The sequence below is a fragment of the Aphelocoma coerulescens genome, chromosome 5 (assembly GCF_041296385.1).
Source record: "Aphelocoma coerulescens isolate FSJ_1873_10779 chromosome 5, UR_Acoe_1.0, whole genome shotgun sequence".
In the NCBI taxonomy this organism is placed as follows: domain Eukaryota; kingdom Metazoa; phylum Chordata; class Aves; order Passeriformes; family Corvidae; genus Aphelocoma; species Aphelocoma coerulescens.
The window spans coordinates 61,075,042-61,101,797 of NC_091019.1; the positions used below are offsets into that span (position 1 = coordinate 61,075,042).

The following is a 26,756-nucleotide window of genomic DNA, read 5'->3' on the forward strand; positions in this document are numbered from 1 at the left end:
CTCATATTTTCTTTTTGTACTTCCATTATCTTCTTGGATGAGTGCTCTTTAAAGTCTAAGCTGTCAGACCAAGAAACACACACTTATTTTCTCTTGGTTCTTTCTCAAATTGAGCCAGAAAGTAAATTAGGATTTCTGGCAATGTGTTCCCCAACTATATTCACAAGACTACACTGACTCTTGCTTGGTTTTTAAATTCATTATGTTACTACAATTTTTATTTTTGGTCCCAAGTGTTCTTCACCCTGACATCAGATAGACGTGTCCTACTGACTACAGGTAAAGTGGAATATTTTTTAAATATCAATTATTATACTTTCTAGGGTGAAATCAAGATATACTAAAAACCTGGGAAAAAATGGAGAAAGGATACCATCTACTTAACAAGGGATTAATTCTAAGAGTCTGCAAGAACACTAATATCTGCAGTCAAAAAAAGGTAAAGAAATAACTTTGGCGGCCTCTTTGTTCTGTGTTTACATAACACAGAGCACAAGGGCCCTGTTCCACAGGCACAGGCTCCACAATGTACCTAAAAAGGAGGAAGAAGGACAGCAAAGCATTCACAGAGGCAGAAAAGGAGTCTGTCAGGTACCTCATGCTCCTTGATGAGCCCTTTGGTTTTATCCATACTTAGGAGTTTCTTCTCTTTGCCTAACTGCTTATTGATTTTTTTTAAAGTTGCATTAAATTTCTTTTTTTCCCTTTCTACTATGAGCTGGACACAGGATAGAATTTCCTGACGAACTGCCTGCAAAACACAAAACACATTGTTCCTGTGAGATGGTGAGCCAGGATTACACAGCAAGTAGAGACCTCAGAACATACTGTGACAAAAAAAAAAATGGTCTTCAGAGATGCCAGGCCTAATGAGACCAGACAGGGGATTCTCATTCCTGCACTATCTCACCTCCCATCTCCTACGAACATCATCTTCCACCACCAGTTTCTCGTGATCAGATGAGATATTTTTCAGCTGTTCAGCTGCTTTCAAAAATTTGTCAAGGATTTTGTTGTCCAGAGCACTAAAAGCTTCCTGAGAAAAAAAAAAAAAGACATCATAATGAAAACCAAACAGAACTGAATATAACTTATTTACTTAACAAAGTGACATCAGTAGCATGTAAAACCTGTGCATAAATCAATGTATTCATTGCACATATGGGCTGCATGGCCCTTGTGTGGGTGGGTACAAGGGCATTCTCCATCCCTGCTTATCTGCAAAAGGCTGCAGTATCAGTGAATGCTTTATGGAGAAAAGCAGGTGCTGCTCTTCTAACAACTTTTAGTGAAAAATTTGATACCAAAGATGAAAGATTAAGGTTGCTGAACTCTGCCTCTTCCCTAGGGAATACCCAGGGCTGTGTCCCATGGCTGTCAGCAGCTGGGTGAAAGGTCTCCATCAGCACCACGGGATCCTCCAAGGATGGCCTGGAATGAGGCTCTGTGCCCCTCCTGGCACGTGGTCACCCAGTTCTCTCTCTGCCAGCTCTGCCAGATGAGGCAACACAGACTTTTTGGGCACTTCCAGTTTCCATGCCCCTTTAAAAGATCCATATTTTGAGACAGGACCTGGATTTACCAGCTACCCTTTGGGAAAAAGAGGAGACTCAGTACTTATAATAACCTGCTGAAGAATTCAGGCATGTGACTCCTGATGGGAAGCTTAATTATTGATCAGGAAAAAAAAAAGGCTGTAGTTCTGAAAATGATGAGTTCTGATGGAGTGATGGAGTAATTTTAGGACAGGGCACTGAATAAACTGCCATAGAGATTTATGTTTCTTCATTCAAGTTGTCTGCCAAGTTACTACAGTGCTAAATCAGAAAACTGAGAAAAGCGTTGATAGCTACCAACAAAAAAAAAAAGTCAGTATTTTTCTTACTTCAGACTTCCAGAGACCACACAGACCTTAGAAGTACTCAAACTGAGCTGGTACAGAAAACCTACCCACCTCATATTTTGGAATACATTCTTCAGGGCTTAATTTTTGACTGACAAGTTGCACAGCCTTTGAAATGGAGGCCTCAAGTTCTTTCTGAGATTCTTCAAAATTGAGCAAAGCCTCCTTCTCTGAGGGTCTTTTCTCAGATTTGGACAAGATGTTGTTCAGGTCACCCATGACAGCCTTGGAAGAAACAGACTTTTTTCAGAACACGCCTGAGTGTCAGTAATTACATTAAGTTATTGCTTCACAACATCACTCAAGTTTTTCAAGTTGAGATACTGATCTTGGAAATGTTCTAGATTTTGCCCTGACAAGAGTTTTGGAGACTGATTCCAATAGTATAGAACCTTTCCTATTTTACATGACTGACAAGGAGTCTCCCTTACCCCGTAATGCTAAAATTAGAGGTATCTGTGTGTGTATAAAGGAGTACCTCTACTTTGTCTCTGGCTTCTTTAATTCGTGCCTCCAGCCCAGTGGTGTGAGAATGCCGCTGGAACACCTGACTTGAAACACTCTGCATCAGGGATTGCAATAACTCTTCTGCTGCCACAATGTGGTCTTGGCACAAGGATCCTCTTGCAGCCAAACTCTGGTTGAACAAAAAGCATTAGAAGCCTTTACAAGTGTTTATTTGTCTTTTTGTTTAAACAAACTGAATGAAAAAGCCAGTCTTGATCATGGATGGTCAATAATTGGTAAAGGAAAGCCTTATATTCCAGTTATGGTCAGTGCATGGCACTGTAAAATCTCTGTGTGGAGAGAAAGAAATTTGCTGCCATCCACAGGGGATTCTGTTTGCTGAAGCAATTTCTTTCTGTCAGTGCAATACCTCCTGTGTCTTTGCCACAGAGCCAATTAGATGTGTTTTTTAAATATGCTCTCCCATCCAAACAGCTTCTCAAATGAAACCACACATTTGGATATGCATCAGCTGATCATGAAGTCATCCAAAAGCAAGCATATACCAAGGCTCAGATTTTCTTGTGGTATTCAGCACTGCAAGGCAGGAAGCAGCTGGGTGTTTTGCATGCAAGAGTAGTGTGCCATGTTTGAATATTTATCATGAAAAGTCATTATTAGAGCTGTTTTGATCTATGAATATTCAACACGTTTCTCCTGTTTGAAGTTGTCAATTAGCATTCTCCTAATTATAATCAGAGCTTTATTCTGATCTCGACCTACTGTACTGCAGGTAACGAGCGACCTGATCTCTCCTGCCCCCAGACATGGAGTACAATGCCAGCCACATTTTTGGAGGCTGTATTTCAGGGCGTCCTTTGTTACTTCATGATTTTAACAAACTGGAGTCACACTGCAAAATGAGGCTTGTTTTATAAACATATGCCCATGATTACAAAAAGATGAACAGATCCTTTTCGTCTCTCACACTCCCAAATCTGTCAGCTAAACACAGTGCAAGAAGGCACAAAGCAACGGGAAACTAACACTGATTCAGGTGCACAGTCATTGTAGGTAGATTAAATGAAATAAAGAGTATTTCTGTTTAATTACAGCAGTTACACAAAGGAGCTTCCATGAAACCTCCTTCTGGTGGTCATCTCCGCACTGTTAGGTTATACAGGCCCTGTTGCAGAAATAGTAAAGGCAACATAAGACAGTGCTTCAGCTTCTTCACTGGAAACCCTGGCATCTTTGTTCAGTCTCACCTTCACTGGCAGGTGAAGAAAATAAATCAGACTTTGTACTGAAGCTGCTGAGCTATATAAATATTTCCTCACCTGCCATCTGCTGGGAGTTGGGGGTAATCCCAGGCAGAGAGAGATGGGAAACAACACAGACTACTGGAATTTCTTGTCAGAAATTAATTCATGCTCTTTGTGGATATTTAGAGCAACTGCCTCTAAGCTGAGATTCCCCACATTACCCACGTGCTGCTGAAAATACTTTGAGTATCCCAGCTTTTGATGGGTAAGCTTTGAATACAGCCAAACCTCCTCCCTGCATCGGAGAGTAGATAATAAAAGTACTGCCTGACCAGGGGAACTTCTCAAATTGACAGCTTGCAGAGCTCTAGGCTGCTCCAAGTGCTGTGCTGGACAGGAGTAATTAATATCACCCAAGAACAAGCTGCTGATCGGTGGCACCAACAGCACTTCATTGGCACCTACTTGTCATCTGGACACACCAATGGTGAAAGATTCACTCACAGCTCATCTGGAAGCAATCCTGAGGAATAACATCAAGGCACAAGCACTATCTTGACTTTTTACCAGTGTTACAGCACAAAATCCACGTGAAGTTCTGTTTCACTGATGGTGGCTCATTTTACTGCAGCCATAAATCTGTGCTGCAAGATGAGAATCTGAGGAACAAGTATTTTAAGCAGTATTTTCACCTGCAAATGCTCCTCCATCTCAGGTTCCACAGGCCCCTCATGACTGATCTCGCTACGCAGACGTCCCATCTCTGCTGCCCAGCTGTCCACCCCTCCAAGGAGCTCTTCAATTTTCTCCAGACTCCCTGGAAGCTCTGTGGTCTTTTCAGCAGCATTTGTGCTCTCTTCTCCAAGCTATCAACAAAGAGCAGGGTAAGATGATCATTCCCATCATCTCCCCACTGCCCTCCTCCAACACAGTCACCACCTGGGTCACTTTCCAGCTTTAGCACCCAACAGAGCCCAAAGGAGAAATAAATCCCAAACATATTGGTAAATAAACCATGTGAGGCTCAGTTCCTCAGCCCTGAGAGGAGGTGGGACAGCACAACCTGTCCCCTTGTCCTTTCCCCTATAAGCAGCCACTATGGAGAAAAACTCCTGGGCTGCAGCATGCCCCAGCCCACACCAGGGAACTGTCCAAGAGAACAGCACCTGGTGCCAGTCAAATCACAATCAGGAAGTGTGCTGACAGTTTAATGGTACTGGCAGTCACAGGCCAGAGATCAAGCATTTGGTCTTGCCTTTTATATAAAAAAAATAAATATAATACATATGATAGTCATAATGTCCAAAGCAATGACAGAAAAATAACTCAGGAAGTCCTTAAGACCTTAGAAAGGCTTCTTGCACCTTACATCTGATTCCTCAATATTTTTCCTTAAAGCACCTCTTAATAAGGGTTTTTCTAGCAAATTCTGGATTTCCCTCACCCTTTGATTGCTTCCTTTGATTTTATTGCATTCTCACTAAGCTCATCTCCTACAAAAATGTAGTAGTAATTCTTTGCCACTATTTACTGTCAGAGCAGTACCTTTAATAAATGCCAATGAAAGGCTCAACTGAGAAAATTAAGAGCTCTAATATTCCCAGGCAGAGTGAAAATGTCATTCTTGCGAAAGCATTCCAGGAAATGTAATATGGATGACATTAGGCAGGTTGTATAGGGATTTATAGCAGCCCAAAAACCTGTCAAGTGAGCTGGTAAAAAGTTGCACAACCTTAGAAATATCTATGCAGCAACAATTACTTTCTACTAGCTGAGGCACAGATTGTAAAATTTAGCACAGGCTAAATTGATTACTTCCACCTCTAGCAATGAATGAAGAGCTTTATTCTGCAATAAGATTTCTTTTTATAAGTGGTTTTGAGATTTCAATTTAAAAACTGAACCTTTTCCATCCTGTTATAATGAGAATTTAACTGAGTCACAAAGATAAAATAATTGGATGCTGCTGTGTACTCTCTGTGCCTCAAGCTTTAAAAACTGGCAACCTTGAATTGACTGAAAGATGGATCAATCTCTGATTAGCAAGCTGATAAGTCTAGAAAATATGGCTTTGAAGTTTGCATGGCAAAGAGTAATACAAACTTGTAACTCACAAAGTGTGCCCTCTTGATGAATTTTGCCCATCTCCTGTTCAGTTTCTTCAGCTCCTTGGCAATATTTGATCCAACTTGCTCTTTGCTGACTTCGATGAGATGGTTTCCAGCCTCATTTAAGGAACCGTGAATCGAATTCCTCTTTCCCAGGACCTCAGCAGGGATCTAGACAGAGGCATTGAAATCATTTAAAGCAGAACCCTGTCAAAAGTTTGTTTCCAAAATGAAAACCATAAAAGCAACAACAGCAGCCCCTGTGAAATTTAATGCTTCCCTTTCAGGAAGCTTCCAAATATCTCTGCTTGTCAAACAAAGAGAAATCCAACCACGTACCTCTTTCGGATCCTCATTCCTGTTTTCTTCCAGCCACGTCTTTAATAAGTGGATGTTTTCTGTGTAATTACTCCAGGAGGACAGGACTTTCTGTAGGGTGGTATTTACATTGGAAATATACTCTTTGCACGTGGAAATCTTTGACTCCACTGCCTTCAAAAGCCTGCTGATTTCTTGAGGATCTCCAGCTAGGACATGGAATAGGCATGATTGTTATACATTTGGAAACAGAGAGGTTAATTAAATACAAGCACTGTCTACACGGGACAGTAGATGGAATTAAAACTGGTGGCAGCACATCAGTTCAAAATAGAGCTCTTCATATCAATTTATGTGCATGAGCTTACCCAAGTCAGCACCACTTATGTTTTTCAAGTCTTCACAGATGTGAGTAGCCGTGTCCAGCTGTGTTTCAAGTTTCTTTTCTTCTATGAAATTCTGCCCAAAGTGAAAAGTAATTGATATGGGTAACGCTGAATGACATAAAACTGGGTAAGAAATACTGCTTGGGACACCTTCTTTTTTTTTTTTCTTTTAGCATGAGCCTACAACCTAGAGGTTAAATTTAAACTGAGCAAAGCCCACCCAGCAACTCAGCTGCACCCTTTAGTCTGAAACAGACCTGTTCTTTTATTCTGCTTGCGTAGAGAGTAAAATAAATAGAAATGTGAATACCTGAATGCCACTGCCTGAGCCACAGCCCTGCATGAGTCAGGGCTGCTTGTTTCAAAAAGTTACAGCCTTAGGGCAATACTGAGAAATGTCATCCAGAACAAGTCAGGCAGAATTTAGTCACATTCAAAAAAGTGATGAAAGCAAAAGTTGGGTTTCCCTGCATGCATGGAAATATTGATTGCCTCGTTTCTGACACAGATCAAGATTCAACTGGGGATGGAGAGGATGAAAGAGGAAGAAATGGGAGCAGAGGAGGAGACCTGTGTGTGCACAGCGAATGAGGGGTGATCCTCACTCTCTCTCTGTCTGAGCTGATCTCACTCCAGCACTCCCCACTCCTACAAAGGTCCAATCCAGCAGGCTACAAAACAACCTCCCCTGCGACTGTGACAAACCTGGGCCACCACATCACCACTCAGCCAGGACTTCACATCATGGGACCATAAGGTAAGCCAGCAACAAGCCCTAAATTCCCTGGGAAAGCTCTACATTCTATCAGCTTGAGCAAGACCATGAACCACAACTGTAGAAATAACATGATAATAAGTATTTATGAAACCAACTGAACCAACAAACTCAGCACAGATTAAAACTCTGCACCACCATCTCACCACAAGGTGAGGCTGATACTGCTCAGGGAAACTACTATTTTATACCACCTGTTGTTGCCTCCGTCCACAGTTCTGAGCCTGGTGAAATTCCCACTGATTTAACCACAGATTTGCCAGTCTGAGAATCCTCTGAGAAAGTCCACTAAGGTGGACTTCACAAGGAATCCCATTAACTGGAGATGGGGAAAATCTGAAGGCATCAGCATTTTCACCCCTGCCTGTATTCGTGATGCAGTATCCTTTTGTCAGTATTTGGGATTGGGCAACCCATCCCCTCTTAAAAGCTTTCATGTGGCATTAGTTTCATAACTTGAGTCCAGAAACTGAGCTAAGCATAAAATGTAATAGAACAAGACAATCCTTATTCACCATGAAGAATAAGCAGGTAAAGAAGCTGGGAAAAGAAGAGGCAGAAGTGTGACTAATGGTTGGTTTTGAAGAAAGCAACCACTGAACTACCCCAGAGAGGTTCTGTGGATTGAAGCTAGGAATGCAATGCTACAGATGGCATATAAATAGTCTAGAAAGAAAGAAATCTTCCCAGTAAAGAATAAAAAAGGGCAGAGAGAAAAATCAGTCATGGCTTGTGTTACTTCTCCACACTGAAGAAAGAACACTCATTCATAGCAAAATGGAAGATGTTGGGGGCAAGGAAAGCTTTAAGGGAAATGTACCTGCCCTTCTTTGAATAAATTCCAGATTTCACCAGGCCACCATGCTTCTACCAACTATAATATCATCAGATGAGAGACATAAGATTGAATCAAAGAGAGCTGGGAAAGAATTACCATCAGGATGTGATTCTTATATCTGAAACTTACATTCCAATTTTCCAGCAGTGACTCCACGGACTCTTTTGCCCCATATTTCATGTCCCAGATATTTAGCTTTAACTTCACCTCATTGGCAAGGGCTGAGCACAGTCCATAGTGGTATTCAAGAAAAGTGCTGGGGTTTGTGGAACGAATATTGTTGAATCTGCAAAGAGAAAACAGATCCAGAAGTTTATTCAAAACCATTGGATATACCAGGCATTAATGTATAAGGATTTTATCCTAAAAAATCAGACTTACATGTATGTAAAACACTTTTTTGTTATGACAGAAATTAATTTCTAAGAGAGCAACAGTTCATTTTTTTAAAGCAGCAACAATTGAGCAGTCAATGTTGTCTGCTCAATGCATGAAAAACCTTAAATGCCAAAAAAAGGGGCCTCTGCCATCTGTATGTCAAAGCATCTCAGGTTATGGATACAGATTCACTGGTCATTTTTGAAAATATCCTGCAACAGATATTTGGAATAGCACAAGCTATAGGCCACAGTGATTTTTAAAGGTGGAAATTAAAATTTAGAGAATCCCCACCACCAGGGAAATTTTTACATTCAAAATATTCAAGTTTCCTATCCCTAGTAGTTGTTTCTTATCCCCACTAGCAAAGGGCATCTGAAAAGGTCCTGTTAATGAGCTCCACTCTGTACACATAATTAAACATTCATTGGACCAATGAGAGATCCCTGCCTGCTCCACTTGACAGTCAGCCTGTGCTTAGGACAAAAATGCTCTTTTTCTGCAAGGCATGGATAAACCATGTGCTTTGCTCAGAACAGCAGAGCAAGAATACAACATGAAGTAGAGGGAATTTCAGCATCACAACCTTCTTTTCATTTCCTCTAATTTTTCAGGCAAGACTAGTGGCATATTCTTCTCATCTTCATTCTTGAATGACTGAAGGGTGTCCAAGTGAGAATCAAAATAATCCATCAAGCCCTGGGGAGAACAAGACAAAGTAAGCCATTCATTTTGATCTGGAGTACTTTATCTGGCAATCTCCAAGTCACCTGCCATTAGGGGAAGAGCTATTAAGAACCAGTCAGCACAAGACAATCTTCCAGTGTCTTTACTCATAAAAGTGCAATAGAAGTATTCACTTCATCACCTTCTGAAGTGTGTATTTAATGCAGTACTACCTGATTTCTCTTGTCACTGTGCATCTACTTAAATATAAGGAACATGACTCTACACTATTCCTGCTATCAGTTTTTTCTGCACTTTCATTATCATCTTTAGGAGAAAAAAGCATCATTGTAACAGCTTCAGGATATAAAGCTGTTCTGTACTATCCCTTAGCAAAGACTGACAGCAAAACCTGTTGAATAAATCTATTATGCCACTTGCTCCATAGTTCATTTGACTGCTCAATAAATTTGTGTCAAACACCACACTGACAGCATATCAAATTAACCATCTGATGGCCAGTGTCCCATGATTGGGGAATATTTACAGGCATGTGTCTCAGCATCAAATTCCCTACCTAGAAATAAAACATAAAATGTATTGCACAGAAGATAAGCCTATTTCTCAGTGGCATATAAAAAATATGCCAGAAGTTAATTTCTGTGTTAAAAAATCTGCCACAAAGCATGTTAACCGAAATGGCTAAATCCTGGGACAGCCCTCAACCACAAAAATGGTGCACAAATTTTTACACTTCATTTTGTAATCTTAACACTGTATCAGTCAGACTGATATGAGCACTGGTGGGTAATTTCCTAGATCTCAAGTAAAATTTGCATTATAAGGTACCACCGTGGCAATATGATCCCTACACAAGAGGTACTAAAAGGGGAAAAGATTCTCATCAGAATGTCTTCCCATGAAGAAATGTGGATTTGGCAGAAATTGGGCATTAATGGGTTTCTTCTTCTGAAGGAATGCGATGATTTTATCTACATGTTCAATGGGAAAAAAGAAATCCCTTAAGAAATTACATCAGTCTCTCTATCTTACTCTTAAATATACTTTAAGTACTTAGGTTGCACAACAAAAATTTTAGATCAAATGGCTAAAGACTGACAAAGCTGTTACCAGTTAAAAAGTCATCTCTCATATCAGGAACTGACTAGAAGGAGTACAAAAAAGTGGTGTTATCAAGCCACTTTCAAGAACCCCCACTGCCCATTCCTTCAAATTTTCTTTAAGGACAATGTCACAAAACCAGAAAACTGGTTTATAAAAAGACCAAGTACGGCGTTTAATATCCAACCAGGCCTCAATACATCTACTCTTTCAGAACTTTCAAACTCAAATTGATGTTTAAACTATTATCTGTGCAAATATTTGAAGATCAGAATAAATAACTTGCATGGTACCAAGGTATCAAAATGTCTATCCTCGCTTTGAATGGAACTGCAGAGTAATTCAGCAAATATTTAGCTTTAAACACACAAACTTCTTGAACTATTTAACCTTAAACACACAAACTTCTTGAACTCCCTGGAATGTAACCTTGAGCTCAAGTGCTTTCCTGAATAGGTATGCATTAAGCAGAGATTTAAAGATAAAGATGCAATTATCCTGTGTTATTACTTAACAAACAAACAAGTTGCAGGAACCACATAAAAAAGAACAGCATCATTTACTCATTCAGGCAGTACTCGAATTTCATCTCACCCCAGTGAAGTCTGAAACCTGCCTTATAGACCCATGCAGTTATTTAATTAAACTCATAATTCTTCAAAGGTATGTTCAGAAGAGCTTTTCATCTTCAGAAGACAAACATATGCACACCACTTCCCAAAATGTCAATCAGCAATTTCCTAACAAGTGCTTTGCTGGGTCAAACTGAAGCAGAATTTCCTTTGTGATCAGCATACCTTAAATATTACAATTATTTCTCTGAAGACAGATATTGCTTTGAATGGGTCCTGCAAATCAGGCAAATCTTCTGCCTGCAGACGTTCCACCTCCTGGAGCCAAGCCTCAATGCTATCCAGAGGGGAGGGCAACATCTGGTCCAGCCTCGCTTTCCACTCATTAATCTTTAAAAGGAAAACAAGTGGATTAAATCTCTCACTATTATTTTCTTCCCCATCCCCAAGATGCTCACATAAGCTGCATAAGCTGGTGCTCAAGACATCCCAGGAACCCACTCCCTCATGCCTGTCACTGTTCAAAAAAAAGAGCTTCCAGTGAAGTCAGCTGCAAATCAGCCCTGTTTACCTCAAAGCCAGGTTTGCTACCCACCTGTAACACCACAGAGAATTTGGCATTATTTCCCTTTGCTGGTGACCATCCCAAGGTCCAGCATCAGGGAAATTTATAGTGAATTAGGTGCAAAAATAGGGGGGAAATAGAGATGAACAGCTTTCTGTCATGGGGCTGACAGGGGAACATCTCTTCCAAAAAGAGCAATTCCCAGCATGGCCCTACACATCCCTGTTTGAGCCAACACAGCCAACCTCACTGCAAAGCTCTGACCAACCAGGCCTCACTAGATCAGTATCTGTGCCACAGAAGAGAATAAAGTAACACACTTCTCCCAGCTGCATCACTATCTGAGCCATAATTATGTCCCAAAATAAACTTTTAAGCATAAATAGGCCAAAAACTTTGATTGGAAGAATGCTCCAAGACAACCAGATGCAGGGCACTTTCCAGGGAAGTTTCAGTCTTGAGGTTCAGGAGGCAGAAGGATAATAAACAATCACCTTCTGCCTCCTCTTGGGCACTGAATGCCACTCAGACTGGACTTCAGGTTCAGGGCCAAACCTCTTTTATCATTCCCAATAAAGCATCATCTCCCCACTTTTCCCAGTGTGAGTTCCTGAGGTAGACTTAGGCTTCTTCCTCCAACATGGTCATGCTGGTAATGGGGTGAGTGAGAAATGCCTCTCACCTGAGAGATCACTTTATCCCACTCTTCCCTCATCTGCTGCTGGCCTTCACTCAGCTCAGCTTCACCTCTTTTTGATGACAACACAGGCAGAAAGGGGGTTTTCTCTTGGTTAAATGTTTCCATAAATGACATCATTTCCTAGGGATAAAATAGAAGAGTAATTCACAGAAGACGTCAGACAGGAGCTCACAGAGCCAAGTCCTGCCTTTGAACACACTGGGATGAGTTCCATTAACTTCAAAGGGTGTGATGCATGCAAAGGCAAGATAGCAAGAGGCATTCTTGTCTTCAGGCAGTATTTGGGTCTGAAATTATAGGTGCTATTCCCTAAGTCTGTATTTAACATAATGTCAGTGCAGTCAGAACACAGTTCTCCCCTCCCAGCAAGAGAAAGGGAAAATTCCTCCTCTCACAGTTCCCCATGGGCCATTTTATCACGAACTCTGGCTGCAACATAAGCCAAAGGAAATGTTACTTCAGCACAACCTATAGCCAGCAATTCAACTACTCCTCTACAACATCAGCTGGGTAAAACCTACTGTTGTAATTAGCACAGAAATAGCAAAGGTAACTCTGTGAAGGGCCTACGTGCTTGAATCTTGTCCAAGTCTTCAACTACATGAATTAAGACAGACATTACTTGACTCTTTCCAAAAGCTCTGCTCAAAAACGAAATAGCCTCTTTTTGACAACAGAAAGAATTTTATCCTACCTTTCCTTCAATCATATGAGGGCATTTAACAACTTCATTGTCAGATTCCCAACTTTTGTTTAAAAGCTTACTTAACACTTCACTTCAGGCAATGAAGATCAAAAATATTCACAGAAGCAGATTCTTTTCACAGATGCAGTTAAATATAAAATGCAACTTACTTTGTATTTCTGGTAATACGTTTCATTCTCTGTTTCCATCAGCAGCTTTGCTAACTTCTTCTCCTGTGCAGCCAACCAGCCCATGGCCTCTCTTACTTTTTCCTGGTAATCAGAGCAGAAAATTTCATTTTTCCATTTCACATTGTGCCATAAAATAACACTCACTGAGCATATGATAAAGTCCATTCAAAGCTATTGAAAAACAAATAATTCCTGGGGACCCTGATGAATTTTGAGTCAGGCACTATTACATAGCAGGGACAAAGTTTTAAACCTGGCACCTGGATATATGAAGGTATCAAGAGAAGACCTGACTGCAGTTCTTCTGAAGGGAGAGTATCAGTATGGAGGTAGGTGAATAACCAATTAAACTCTCATAAGAGAACATAGAGAATAGGTCAGTGTTATCTGTGAGTGGTAACTTCTGTCCACCTTAAATGTCAGCTACTACACTTAAAGCTGGTTGTTCTGTGCATTTACAAATCTGTCTGCCTCTTCTTTCATATTTACACAGACTTCAGAGAACACACGAAGACCACCAAGCTTGAAAATGTCCTCTGTAATAGTTAAATGAAAAACAAAACAACCCAAACAGCAATTCCACCTGTATGATCAATCAAAAACCTGTAACATGGAGTTTTTTCTACCACACAGGAGCAACAGAAAGTTCAAGCCAATTCAGTCTGGTCAGCAGTAGCATCAGAGGATCTACTCTGTGTTACTGACTCAGATGTAAACTGGGCAAAGAAAGCACATTCATTTGAAAATGCCTCAGTGATAACATGTCATACCTGCATGTCTTCTTCAGACTCAGGCAAATTCTTGGAGTATTGCAAAAACTGAGCCACGTAAGTCATGATTGATTTTTCATCCGGATTCACAATGTCAACATCTACGAGAGCCAATACACCATTTACATAATTATGCAGCCTTCTAGGCCTGATCACATAATTACACACTATGCTGCAGTTATTAAAACACATTACCATAAACATGTTTATTTTGCAACAGCTCGCTTAACATGCCATTGACAGACATTAATATATAATGAGAATTTTTTTCCTTGGGAATATTTTAATAGAACATGATTAACTAATGAAAAAGTTTCTCCCATGAACAGGAAGGTTTCATATCCTTTCTTCTGCATATTGCTCCTGCAATTGCTGCCAATTCAAAAATTCTACAGTGCCTAAGTACAGCTGATGTTATAAAATAAAGAACCTCAGGTCTGAGCATTACAGCAAACATCAGTGTTCCATTTCAGACTTAAGCACAGTCTTAGGGATGATCTTAATCTCACTCCTAATAACCAAGATTTTTAAAAAGCTGATCATTTACCTTCAGGCTCCAGAAGCCGTGGGATATTCAGCTCCAGTTCTGCAATTCTGAAAGCCTCTTTTAGGTTTTCTTTATTGCTTCTGGCTTTTGCCTTCTCCACGTCAACCAGACCTGGCCTCAAGGTTTGGATAATGGCTAAAAAAGCCAGTCCACTTCGCCAGCTGGACTTGAAATCAGTGACACTGATAGAGCCATGCCTATCCCAAAAATGAGTGGAAACAAAATGTTAGGCCATCTAAAGAAACAGGCTGTAAGCACAAATTTAGAAACAGAATATAAATTCAGTAAAATGGAGTATGAACCAAATCCAAAAGAACCTTGCCTGTGAACATCTGCACAACTCAGACAACAGCACAGCCAGTACTACCAATTGCTGCAATTACATATTTTTACACTATTTTTACAACATGACTCTATTTCTTTTTGTCTTCTATTGCATTCTGAAGATAAAACTTTGCTGATCCAAATCCTTTCTAATATCACCTTTGTGCTCAACATCTATGCATTCTGTGGAGTGGAAAAGCAACAAGAAAAGCACTGCAGAACATGTTTAACACATAAACATGTGTCTGCAAGGACACCAAGAACTGGCATTTTAGAAAATCCAAATCTTGAAAGTGATGTATTAGTGCAGGAGAAAGTATTTCTTTTTCTCTTAATTAGCTTAGTGTCTTTAAATCATCTTTTATTAATGCTCACAGCCTGAATAGTGCTGGGAGGTGCCCAGTCATGGAGGTCACAGTGACTTCGGGGACAACTTTCCAAAAGCAGCCTTTATGTTATGAGTATGTTACAGCATGGAAAAGATGTGGGGTTTTAATGTCCAAATTTAATCACAAAACAATGGGTCAAGTCTTACAAGATTTGTTCCTTTACCAGAAACTATAGGATTCACTGGCAACAAAATAATTCAACATAACGACAGTGCAGAAATGATACTGCAAACCAGACAGCAATATTGCTGAAAAACAGGCAAAAGAAGGAGGAATATTACATGGACAAAGAGCTGTTTTTGATGTGCCAATTAATCTTCTTGTGATAAAACACAGCTACAAGGCAAACCTCAGTGCCATTCTACTGGCAGAAAGTGTCTGATGTGCTGATGAAGGCCTTTATCTCCCACTAATAACATGGAATATTAGTAGGATTTTATTAGAACATAAAACAACCAAAGAGCTGTGGAGAAAGAGCTGACATTACTGTAAAGCATATTTGAAAGATCCTGGAGTGAAGCAGCAGCCCCTGAAGAAAATGTAAATATCTGCTCTAGATTGTGTGCTGTGAACACCCCACCGAAAGCAGCAGTGCTATCTGTACATCAAGCATATGGATACATCTTGTTAGAATTAGGGACTAGGATCACCAGGATCAGGATCCTTCTTGGGGATCACGCAGTGTTTTGACAGAAAAGCATGAGTTGTGGGAATCACAGAAATCCTACATTTTCCATTAAAAAAAAAATTAAGAAAATCCTTGAAACTTTGTTAATCAGTGCCAGCCATGAGGATTAAAACAAGCAAATCATGTAAACATTCCACTATGCTTATCACACAGGAGCCCCTAAAAAAGAAAAGCCAAACAGCTCAGATTACACTGCTGTACTTAATTAGTAAGATGAACTTCGCTTTATCATATTTAAAGGGCTCACGTCAAAACATTTAGGGCTGATTGATGCTAAAAGTACTGGTAACCACAAGTGAAATTTAGAAGATTTTCTGCTAAGCTGTCACTAAGTAATGTTAAAAAACAGGGGAAAATACCACCACATTTAGAGGAAAGCAGTAATACAAAGTGTAGCATGCTAATTGTAAATCTTGGATGGAACTTACAGCGAGCACTGTTCTTTTGCCCACAACAGAAGAGCCTTTGTAGCAGACATCTTCCACCGTTCCTTAATTTTAGCACTTTTTTTAGCTGATCTGCTTGCCTTTGGAGAGGAGTCAACAGCACTTGAACAATCAGCCTTCACTGGATTGTAAGTACAGGCAAGTGTCCTGGCCAGTTCTTCAATCTATCAGAGGAGATGGGAGACTTACTGAGGCTTCAGTGAAAGATTACTGAGGCATCAGTGGCAGAACACCACAGAGAATTAGACAGGACTCAATCACAGCTGTAACAGTAGCTTTCCTGTCCCCCCCATATCAAATCAAGCTTTTTTATCTGCACAATCTGAACTATTTCATGCTGAATTCCCATCTTTAGGCAATTTTTTGGCAGGATATATTTACCCAAAGACCTCTGTGTTACACTTTGGGTACCAGCAATGACCTCAAGGGACCTTCTGATTCAATTTCTACTCTAACCACTGACAGCAGCCCACAGCAGCTCTGTTTTCTGCTGTTAAGAGTGCCCCATAAGGCATGCTCAGAGCTTGCCTGCTCACTCAGGGTGCAGGAAAACCTACTTGATAGGCCTCAGAGATCTCCATTGGGTTAGAGATGCTCGGTTTAGGTACAAAGGTAAGTGCACAGGCCTTGCACAGCACAAGAGTCTTTGGCAGTGAAGTACCTCTACCATGAAAAACATAGGCTCAATACTGTTAGAAAACTTTGCTTCTTAGTGCTCTCCTGAGCCCCAGTCACCAGTTCATCCCAGTACACCGATGTTCATTCACTGCTGGGTTCTCCCTAGAAGCCAGTTTGGCTCCAGCATCCTCTGCAGCCCTACAACATGATTACATCGAGGCCCTCTGCTTTCACACCTCCCCATAACCTCATGCCATGCAAGATGCACACTCTTATTGTATAAAAAACGTGACTATGACACCTTTGTGTTATTTCAGGCACTGGTACTGAAAAAAAAAGAATTGTACATTGTAAGCACAGTCAACACAGAGGAGTGGGGCTGCCTCTGAGGGAGATGGATGCGCCACTTCACACTATCTGCTCTTTTTGGAGCTTAATCATTACAGACCTTAGACAAGCAAAATTTAGCCTATTTTTTAACTGGTTACTTCAAAAAACAAATCTCAGTATCATTCCTTCCTACCATTTGCAGCTAGATACTGTTCATCACTGCACTGGTGCATCTCCTCCTTGACCTGTGACTTCCACATGTCAGAAAATTATCTTTTGCTTTGAACTAATTCATCTCATTTGGCAGTGACATAAGCCAACACATTTTTGTGCCTTTCCCCTCTACTAAAACTCTCTTACATCGCTGAAATACTTACATGGAAATGAAATATAATGGTCCAGATTAGGCCAAGCACAATGGAAGGTTTTCCTTCAATAATGTCAGCTACATGAATATTTATGAGCTTCAGCTAAGGAGAGGGAAAAAAGGGATCATTGTTAACAAAGAAAATGTTCCACCAGCTAAACTGGCTTTAGTTGTGAATTTTGACGTTAATACTCACTGATCTGCTCTTTAAAAATGTCAAAGCATTTTCTATATTACTTCTACACTGGAAAGTATTAAATCCTTTTTCCCGTGGCTGCAAAGCAAAAAAAAAACAAACAAACCAGGTTATAACTTCAACCATAAGAATTAATTTTATTCTATATTTTGATAAGGGAAGTCCTGCAAAGATTCATAAATTACTTTGGATCAACTTACTTCTGCATGTTTCAGACTCAATGGTATAAAAATAAGTCACTTGAAACTAACTCTGTGACTCCAGAGGGATGATTCATATGGTTGCAGTTAAGCATATCCAGAAATCTTTGCTGGACTTGACAAAGGATTGAGGTAATATTTTTATTACTCTGTCTTACCAGATGTTGACCTGAAAGCACTTCCAACAGATCCAGAAGCAAATGTCCTTGCTGTATGTCTGTATACAGGTCTGAGACAACATAAGGAGGGGTATGCTGCAAGATAAATCTTTTGTCATTTTGAATTCAACACACTACAAAACATCACAGATTACTCTGCTGTTAAATAATATTTAGCATCCTTTATTTTTTTTCATTAAGCTGCAATAAAAATCCTGCATCTAAACACCCACATCCTGCTTCTTCTAATCCATTATTATGTTTGTGTCTTATTCCCCTTTGTCCTGCCTCTGTGTTATAAGGGTAATTTTAGGCCTCACTTCCAAGCATTTGTATTTTTCAAGGAGGTCTGTGGCAAAAGAAAAAAAAATTAAAGAAAGGGAAAGCTAAACATGGCAGTTAATTCATATTTTGAGATCTTAATATTAAGTACAAATTTGAGTATAGAGCTGCATAACTAAACCTATTTTCCCCCATGCAACACAAGTTTATGATGAGCTCAGCAGCTTCTGCTCAAGGAGGGAACAAAACAGGATTTTTTTTTATTTTTTTTTTTTTACCTGAGCAAGTCAGAGCCCCAGCACATGCTGCAGGAGCTGTTTTCTGAATGCTTAAAGAGCACCTACACTACTATGTGGTTTGTCTTAATACTTACCAGTCATGCAGGTCATCTCATTAAACTCATGTTCTTGGATTGCATAATAGAATGACACTTACCTAATCACAGTAAAACCAGTTGTAAACTCAGAAACTCATAAAACCCTGAGACATGTGCCTCAATCCACCACAAGTTTTACCACACAAGCAAGGAAGTGTGGGATCTACACACAAACCACCTCATACAAATGTCCTTGGACATGCCCCAATACAGTGTTGCTGCACCTCCTAAACAAATGCTTCTCGGGGCTACTTTTTCCATCCAGTGCCTAAAAAAACTTGTACTAATTTTGTTTATTCCTAAAAAATTTCATCTCTAAGCAGCATATCTGAATCAAAAAGGCAAAAGGCATGTCTTTGCTAAAGAATCCCCCATTTACCTTTGCCAATATTGAATTTATCCAACTAGTGAAGGTTTTCTTCTGTGTAAACTCTCGCTGGACTAGGAAATAAAAACAAAAAAGAAAACAAAGTTAATGGAAAAAATGATCAGGTTTTATTCCCCTTTCTCAAAAAGACACATGGCATCCACCTCAAACCCAAGGTCTGTTCTTCCAGATATTAAGTTACTATTTAATACTAGTTCTTTTCAACTCTTGTTTTACAGCTGATATTTTCTTGCTTGCTGAGCTGATACTGCAAAGACCTCTACAACCATCAAGCATAACCTACAGGATGAAGAGAATAACTAATGAAGGTTTTCTCAGAAGATCAGCAAATACAAAGAGCAGGATGAACACATAATTCTACAGAGAAATATGTCTACAACTGCTCTGCTCATTTGTAAATGTTCCTTCAAGGACTCAGGGCCATCATCAGTACAAGACACATCTTGAAATTCAGGAAAAGCCAAAATCCATTAATTTGGATGCAGGCTGGAGTTAGGGGATAAATGCACATCTGTAGGTGAAGTCCCACAATGAGAAATCTTTGCTAAGTGAAGGGCTGGAGAGAGTTATGAGGCTGTCATGGGGAAATACACCCTCTAACAGCATCCTTTCCACTGGTGGGCCCTCCCTGGGGTGTACAGACAATTAATCCAGCCAAAAAGGAGCACCCATGGTCTTAATACTGGCAAGAGGAAGAAGGAAGTGCTTGAACTTGCGCTGCAGCAAAAAACAGTGAAATGGGACTCAAAGCATGACCCAGTGACACAGAGATCCAGCTCTGCACCAGGAGCCCTCATGGTGCCACACAGTGAGCAACTACCAGCAGCTGTGCAGGGGGACAGGGAGCTGGTTAAGCCCATGTTTTAAAAACCAGAGTATTTAGACTGTTCCTCACACCTGCCTGTGGGCAGCAGAGATGGAGAAAAGTCCAGTTCCCCCAGAAGCTGAAGCAGAGGGTGCGTAGCAGAGCTGGACCAGACCAGCTTCCCAGACCCACCCCTGCCAGGGGCAGTGCATCACCTGACTGCCCAGCCCATGTCCCCTCCCAAAAAATACACTCCATGTCCAAGCCACACCACAAAACCCTACATCCTTAGGGGCTGGATGTCTGTACACAGATCTGAGGTGACAGAGGTGCTGGCCCCTAAGATGATGGGCTCACATCTGCCGCCAGCAGCCATCCCAAAGGCTCATGAGAGCCAGCCTGAATACAAACTCCTTTTTAACATCCTTTCCATAGCAACCTTGACTGCAAGCATTGGGGCTGGCTTCCCAGAAAAGGCTTGCGTGGAGAAACAAATCTGGGAGACAGGGTGGGAACAGACCATCTCTTCTGCCTCTCAAAGTGTGTTCTTGCTCAAAAGATTAATTGAAGGTTTGACATTGTAAGGCAAGTGCAATACTTCTCAGAATAGATATGTATGTTTTGGTAGGCTGGGCAGGATGAAGGATACCAAAAATATCAAGCCCTTGGGGGAAAAAAAAAAAAACTTGACTGTTCTGCCCATGAAAATGAAAACACCACTCACAGGAAAATGTCCCACACTTTACTACACTCTTGGAATCTGCAAACACAAACCCCAGTCATGGGGTCTTTTCATGATCCAAGACAGCCCAAAGGAGTTGCTGCAGAGCTTCATCAGCTCATGAAACACAGAAATTCGCTTGAGGATAACCCAGGCTCCTGCTCCTCACCCCATAGGCTGCCTTCTGCCTCACTGGGCGGGTGAGCAGCAACAAAAACATTCATGTTACGTGCTTGAGCACTGCTTTGCATCCTACTGTAGTGAAGGCGTCTTTCAACAGCCCTCCTCTAATCTGCAACACCACCATCCTGCCAGAGCATGAAGCAATTGGCTTCCCCTGCTTGCTGGATCATTTTAGGATTCTTTCTAAGCACCACAAAGATTGCCCTCAACAGTAAGATAAGTGCAATCTCTAAGGCACGGACAAAAACAACAGGACAAAATCAGGTCTTGTTCGGAAAACTAAGTTAAGCACAAACATGTCACACAGCCCCAACAACGCTGCACTGCTCACAAGGAGGACAAAAATAGCATGGGGATACCGGCTTCATGTTAGCACAGGAGCCAGCCACACCCTTCAGCTGAACACCATGTGGGAGCCATTCCAATTACCCAACGAGTAATTATTGAGTAGCTGCGCTCAATTTTATCAGGCAGGCAAGGCTGGCAGCGCTAGCACTTGAAAAGGGATAGAGAGCAAATATTGACTACTCTGCCTGACGCCAGTGACTCCTGCAGCTGCAGCTCTTGCCAAACACACAGTGCTGCTGCTGATTTGAAGAACTTGCATTTGGGGTTGGTTACAGATGGTTAGGATGAGACACTTGGCCTTGTTTTGGTTAACAGCCATATTAACATGCTTCATTATGCAATAGGGGCCAGATACTGCAAGTGTTGATTCACGTGGGCAGCTCTCAGGCAAATGTCTCACCTAGTGAAAGTACAAGGTGGTTATTCCACTGCACACACCTAAAAGCATCTTAAACCCTCCACAAGCTACCTAACACAACCCACTGGGCTGCCTTCCAAGCAGCTGCTGCCTCAGCTGCAATGTGCCTTATTTTTCCTACCCAAACAAATAATAATAATAGAATCTCCCCCTGAACTAGTAACAGAAATCCATGCTTGCCAGCATTCCCCCAGCTTGTAGTGAAGCAGTCAGTGTTTCCACGCAGGCCACCCCACACACACTCAGTACAGATGTGCTCCTGGCACCTTGGCAGGAGGCTGGATTGCAATTTTCAGGCTGTGTTTTCCCTCCCAGCTCCCCTCTGACACTGCTGCTGCTCAGAGGCGCTAATGATTTAATCAAGCTCTCCAATTCTTATCTCTACCACGTGGTTAATTAATACGGATTTTTATTTTTATGAAGGTGAATGGATTCTTTGTTAGGCCTTTTTGTAGCACTCTAACTGACCTTGCCCTAGTTTTCAAAATGTCACTGACCTAGAATAAAAAAGCTATAAAAAAACCCCAAACCCTGATCATTCCCTTTACTTTGGGTCAAAACTCACTAAGCTAAAAAGTGGATCTGACAGAACAGAATAAGAACCTGGCAATCCGAAAATACCCAAAATCTATCATATTTCACCCCGTGTTAACAACTCTTCAGGAAGGAATAACACATACAAGCAACGTGTCACGTAGGATAGCTAAAAATCAATACACACTGCTGGACAATGACTGTTTTATTCAGTAATGAGCTACCAACAAGTGCTACAAACCAGGCTGATCATTAGGAGCACAGGGACATGGCAAGGACCACGTGAGTGCTGAACTCTCCCAGGAGGGAGAGGAGAGCAGCAGCACTGCCAGCCACTGTTTTACTCTCAGCCCTCCTTTAACTGAGATGCAGAAAAAACAAGACTTAAAATTGGTCTCCTCTTCCCTGCTGCCTTTTGTGCCTCCCTTCCTGAGGTGGGGGAATGGCAGCTCCAAGGAAAGAACCATCTCCTTCGGCAGGGAGCTGGGGGAAGCAAATAATTGCAGAACAGATGTAGCCTGTCCTTCCACACTCATCAAACCCTGTCACCAAACAGCAAAGAGGATTTCTTCTATCACAAGGACTTGCATATCACTGCTAGTGAACAATTTACAACTGTAAGGCTTCTTTTTAAAAAAAATATAATTCTAAGCAATCACTTTAAATTAATGAGCACAAGCCTGCCTCATCTCTGCTTCACCAGGAGGAATTACCTCTTGTGTATGATATTTTTATATCTTCCTTTCACCGAGGTCAGCTGAGGCTATGTCTACAGCAGCGTGCAGGGAGCTCATCAGGAACAGATCAACAGAGCTGGTGTTCATAATGCAGTGTATGCACCACATGTGCAGGGACAAAGGTTGTGTTGGGCTAACTCTAGCCCCAGTGCCCACAGACAGCCACAGCACCTTCTCTTCTTCAGTTTCATTCCAAACAACCATTTCCACACTCCCTGATTCCCCAGCAAAATGAACCAAAGGATAGGTAGCAGGGATAACAGGGAGAGCTCCTTCAAGACAGCACTGCTGGTATGACCTAATACACCAAGCAAGTACATTCTTTAAATGACTGGAACCATCAGAAGAACAATTAAATACTTGCCAATCCAGGGAGAGAGTGAGCAATTAACCACCAAGCCCTCTGTACAGTCCCTTCCCTTCCACCCAGCAACAGTTTCATATTCTGCAGACAGGAAAGCAGGGAAAAGACTTATTTCCAGCATTTATGTTCAGCAACATGGTGTTAAGCAATTAAAAATAAACACAGAATTTTTTGTCAAGATTGAGAAGTTTATCCAAAGCCCAATGAAGATGAGGAAAATACCTCTACAAGCAGGTATGGGTCTTTTCAAATCCAAGTATTATATAAATATTAACTAAATCACTACTACCACATCAGTGAAGCAAGTGGAAACTTTCTACACTACTCCTTTCAACCTCCTTTTCCTTTTGAAAGCAAATTGTCCAATTTACCAAAAGTGCTGCTAACTCAGGAAGTGTGTTCACACCAGGCTTTGCCCTCTTGGCTTTCTTAAACCCTTTTGCTGTTCTTGTTGTCAGGATGCTGGAGCAGCCCTGCTCTGCATCACCACTGTCTTTACTGCCACCACAATGTGATGTTTAGTGCTCAGGGGTATAAGCAGGCTGCAGATTAAATTCTTAAAGGTACCAAGTCACATCATTTAGATATAAACATACTTTTAAAGATAAACACTTAAGTGGCTTTTCTAACACTTTAAAGAACATCCACAGTGAAGCAGGGATCTGACTGTAGTGGCCTCCAGTGCCCTTTACAGGTGCCTCAGGAGCCACCCACTCCTTTGGCATTTTAATGCCAGTTTTTAACCAGTTATGCATCAGGTAATGCCTTTAACGAATTGAAATTTACCTAGCAGGGAACACTTTTATGCAACTATCCAATCTATTTTTTACATTAGGCATGTGAAGCAGACAAAAATACCCATGACTGAATGTTTTCAAGGCAGCATCACGTGCCAGTTGCCTCTCCACTACCATCAGCCCTGTCACATGCCACGAAGCTGTGCAGTTAGGGGAACTGCAGTTCCCTCACCTGGGCAGCATAAACCAGGAATAAGTTTCTGTGCAGCTCCTATGGGAGCTTTTCAATTTGTAAAAGTCACCCTTGTAAAATCGTAATAAACATTTAATGGGCTTTTTCTTAATCGTTCTAGTTAAAGAAAAAAAAGTGTAGCTGTAATAAGCAAGTGGACCCATCAGGTGAGACATACAATTAAAACAAAAAAAAAAGCTGGGTTAAGAATTATTAATCTACCTGACCTCTGGATGAATTAAGAGGGTCTCGAAATCTCCCTTTACTCAGAGATGAGTACAATCTACTACAAGCTGCACAACAAAACCTATCCATACACATCTCCATATTTTCAATTTCACTTAAAGAGAAATCATTCATAAAGCATTAGGCATAACTGCATGAAAATAGTATCATTCATTTTTATCACTAAACTCTCTTTAAAAACAGTTTTCTTCAAAAACTCTCTTCAGTTTTAGCAACCACATTCCTGTATTATCATCCTTTGGGTTACAGTTATAAAGAGTAACACACATGCAGATTAATAAGTGGAGCCAAAAATTAGGACCCCTGCAGTTAATTAAACAGTGAAAGAGTAAGTACATACCCCAAACTCCAAGAGCTAAAACACTCTCTTGTGTTTGAATTAGCTCAGCAATCATGAAAAGAAAAGGGAAAACAGAGTTCTGCACAGGCTTGGTGGGAAGTGCCACACACAGGGTCTGTTTGCTATCCTAGGGAAGACAGGGGAAGGATTTGTGCATGGGACAGAAAACAGAGGTTGAATCCTCCCACAGTTAAAGAGATTTGTGTTCCAAAAGCAAAAAATAATCCCACTCCAGAGTGCCACAAACCCTGCAGAGTTCCTGCTGCAGCCACCCAGCCGCGAGCAGCCGCGCATTCCCCTCGCTGCAATCCCGCACTCCTGCTCAGCAGCAAAGCATGATTCCATCTCCAGCTGCTCCCAAAGCACTGCCAGGAGGCCCTTCTCTTACCAAGGAGGTGACATACCTCCTCATCTCAAGTAGCTAAAGGCAATTTTGGATGTTGACTGTGCCTCTTCAATTCACAGAAGGATGAGCAGCAGGCTGGACCTCTCTCTGGGGCCAGCCCATAACGCAGTGATGGGAGGGAGACATGGGAGGAGGAGACATACAACAGGGATCCTGCTTTATTCCTCCCATGCTCATTGCCAGCCAAGCCCTGAGCTCCTGCCTGCTCCATCCCACACCAAAAGTGACTTCAGGTTTCAAAGACGGTCCGTGGTGCAATGAAGCATCTCCCTGTCAAGCATCCTCTGTTCACCAAGATGTTTGCAGATCGCCTGGCAAGAGAAACCCTTTCCTTAAGTATTCCCCCCCCCACACTGGATATAACCACAATAGGTCCAGCTCCAGGTTTTTCACCTGCACTTTTACATGGCTGTGCAAGGACACAAAGCAATCCTGCAGCTGCTGTAAGTTGTGCTGCATCAGAAAACTGGGAAGAAGCAGAGAGGTGCTGAAGGAAAGGACACAGATAATGCCGACCTTAATCTGATTAATTGTAACATCTGGGACAGAGGGAAGGAAAAAAAGAAAATAAAAGAAGCCTGCCAGTTCCTGACATCATGCATTTTCATAGCAATTTCCACTTTCTTGGCAGGGAGGGAAGGGGTAACTATTACTCTCATCTGGATATCAGCCTGAAAACTGGTAAAGGTTAAAGAGCAATACATAATTCTGAAAAGATCCATATATAAGGGTTTATATTCTTGCAGCCCTTTACTTCAGCCTCATGATTTTGTGACTAGCTTTACCATTTGAAAATGCCTGGAGATGGGGGCATTAGAAAACATACTGCTTTCATTTCTTCACATATTTTCTTCACGTTTTTCAAGCTTCATTAAGTCTCCTTAAAGTAATCAGCTGACAAGAAAGATGTATTGAGGACAAAGTTACATTTTTACCTATTTTCCAGTGAATCTCTTTATGGCATCTTCTAAGCCAAACACTTTTAAGGAAAATCAGTGTTCACCCTCAAACACTCTTCTACCAAAATACCCACTAATAAGCTTTTACACTACTAACCAACTACCCATAAATTAATAGGAATTCTATAATAATTAAGAGCTACTCAGTAGTAAACTCTTCACTAATTACCTAAAGGAGATTGTTCTTTCCCTTTTTTTCCCCCTTCTTTTTCTTCCCAAAAGTGCTGTCCTTGCAGAAGTCTGTAACTTAAATAACAGCCAAACATACCTAAAATAACATACCTACGCATGGCAGGGAAGGAAAAAAAAATAAAGCTAATGATTTTGTTACATTTTTTAGGCATAAACTCCACAAAATTATATGACCAAACCAACTGACACATTAAGTTGATCTTGCCCTAATTAACAAGACCGGACAAGTGCTCTATCCTCACGGGATGCCTTTCAGGAATAATGGAAGACTGGATCACAAAGAATTGAAAAGTAGATCAAAATATATCTAGACTACATCCAGACTAGATCTCACTCTTGCTTTTTCCTTGTGCACCATTTATGCATGTCTCCCGTTACGCTGTGTATTATACAATGCTGGACACATTCTTTGAAGCTGTATCCCAGCAATTTGAAAAAGGAGATCGTAGCAAGTTCTACATCCATCTGCAGTCACACAAAATGTAAGCTGCTTTTCTGATAGTTATAAGCAGCTATTCCTTGAATCTGAAATTCCT

The 26,756-nt window shown here is 41.1% G+C and overlaps 1 protein-coding gene across 4 annotated transcripts in view; it reads right to left on the bottom strand.

Moving 5' to 3' along the window:
• Nucleotides 1-26,756, bottom strand: part of SYNE2 (spectrin repeat containing nuclear envelope protein 2) — a 175,665-nt gene that overhangs the window by 129,219 nt on the left and 19,690 nt on the right. For all 4 annotated transcript variants that reach the window (XM_069018486.1, XM_069018485.1, XM_069018487.1 and 1 more), the window contains exons 3-22: nucleotides 18,990-19,051; nucleotides 17,953-18,048; nucleotides 17,595-17,672; nucleotides 17,409-17,501; nucleotides 16,066-16,247; nucleotides 14,237-14,433; nucleotides 13,690-13,790; nucleotides 12,899-13,000; nucleotides 12,026-12,163; nucleotides 11,004-11,168; nucleotides 9,005-9,117; nucleotides 8,170-8,326; nucleotides 6,410-6,500; nucleotides 6,063-6,250; nucleotides 5,730-5,894; nucleotides 4,308-4,481; nucleotides 2,382-2,540; nucleotides 1,955-2,128; nucleotides 911-1,036; nucleotides 596-751 (exon numbers count right to left, since the gene is read on the bottom strand). In XM_069018486.1, the coding sequence (XP_068874587.1) occupies nucleotides 596-751; nucleotides 911-1,036; nucleotides 1,955-2,128; nucleotides 2,382-2,540; nucleotides 4,308-4,481; nucleotides 5,730-5,894; nucleotides 6,063-6,250; nucleotides 6,410-6,500; nucleotides 8,170-8,326; nucleotides 9,005-9,117; nucleotides 11,004-11,168; nucleotides 12,026-12,163; nucleotides 12,899-13,000; nucleotides 13,690-13,790; nucleotides 14,237-14,433; nucleotides 16,066-16,247; nucleotides 17,409-17,501; nucleotides 17,595-17,672; nucleotides 17,953-18,048; nucleotides 18,990-19,051 (2,717 nt within the window). The remainder of the gene's footprint in view (nucleotides 1-595; nucleotides 752-910; nucleotides 1,037-1,954; nucleotides 2,129-2,381; nucleotides 2,541-4,307; nucleotides 4,482-5,729; nucleotides 5,895-6,062; nucleotides 6,251-6,409; nucleotides 6,501-8,169; nucleotides 8,327-9,004; nucleotides 9,118-11,003; nucleotides 11,169-12,025; nucleotides 12,164-12,898; nucleotides 13,001-13,689; nucleotides 13,791-14,236; nucleotides 14,434-16,065; nucleotides 16,248-17,408; nucleotides 17,502-17,594; nucleotides 17,673-17,952; nucleotides 18,049-18,989; nucleotides 19,052-26,756) is intronic.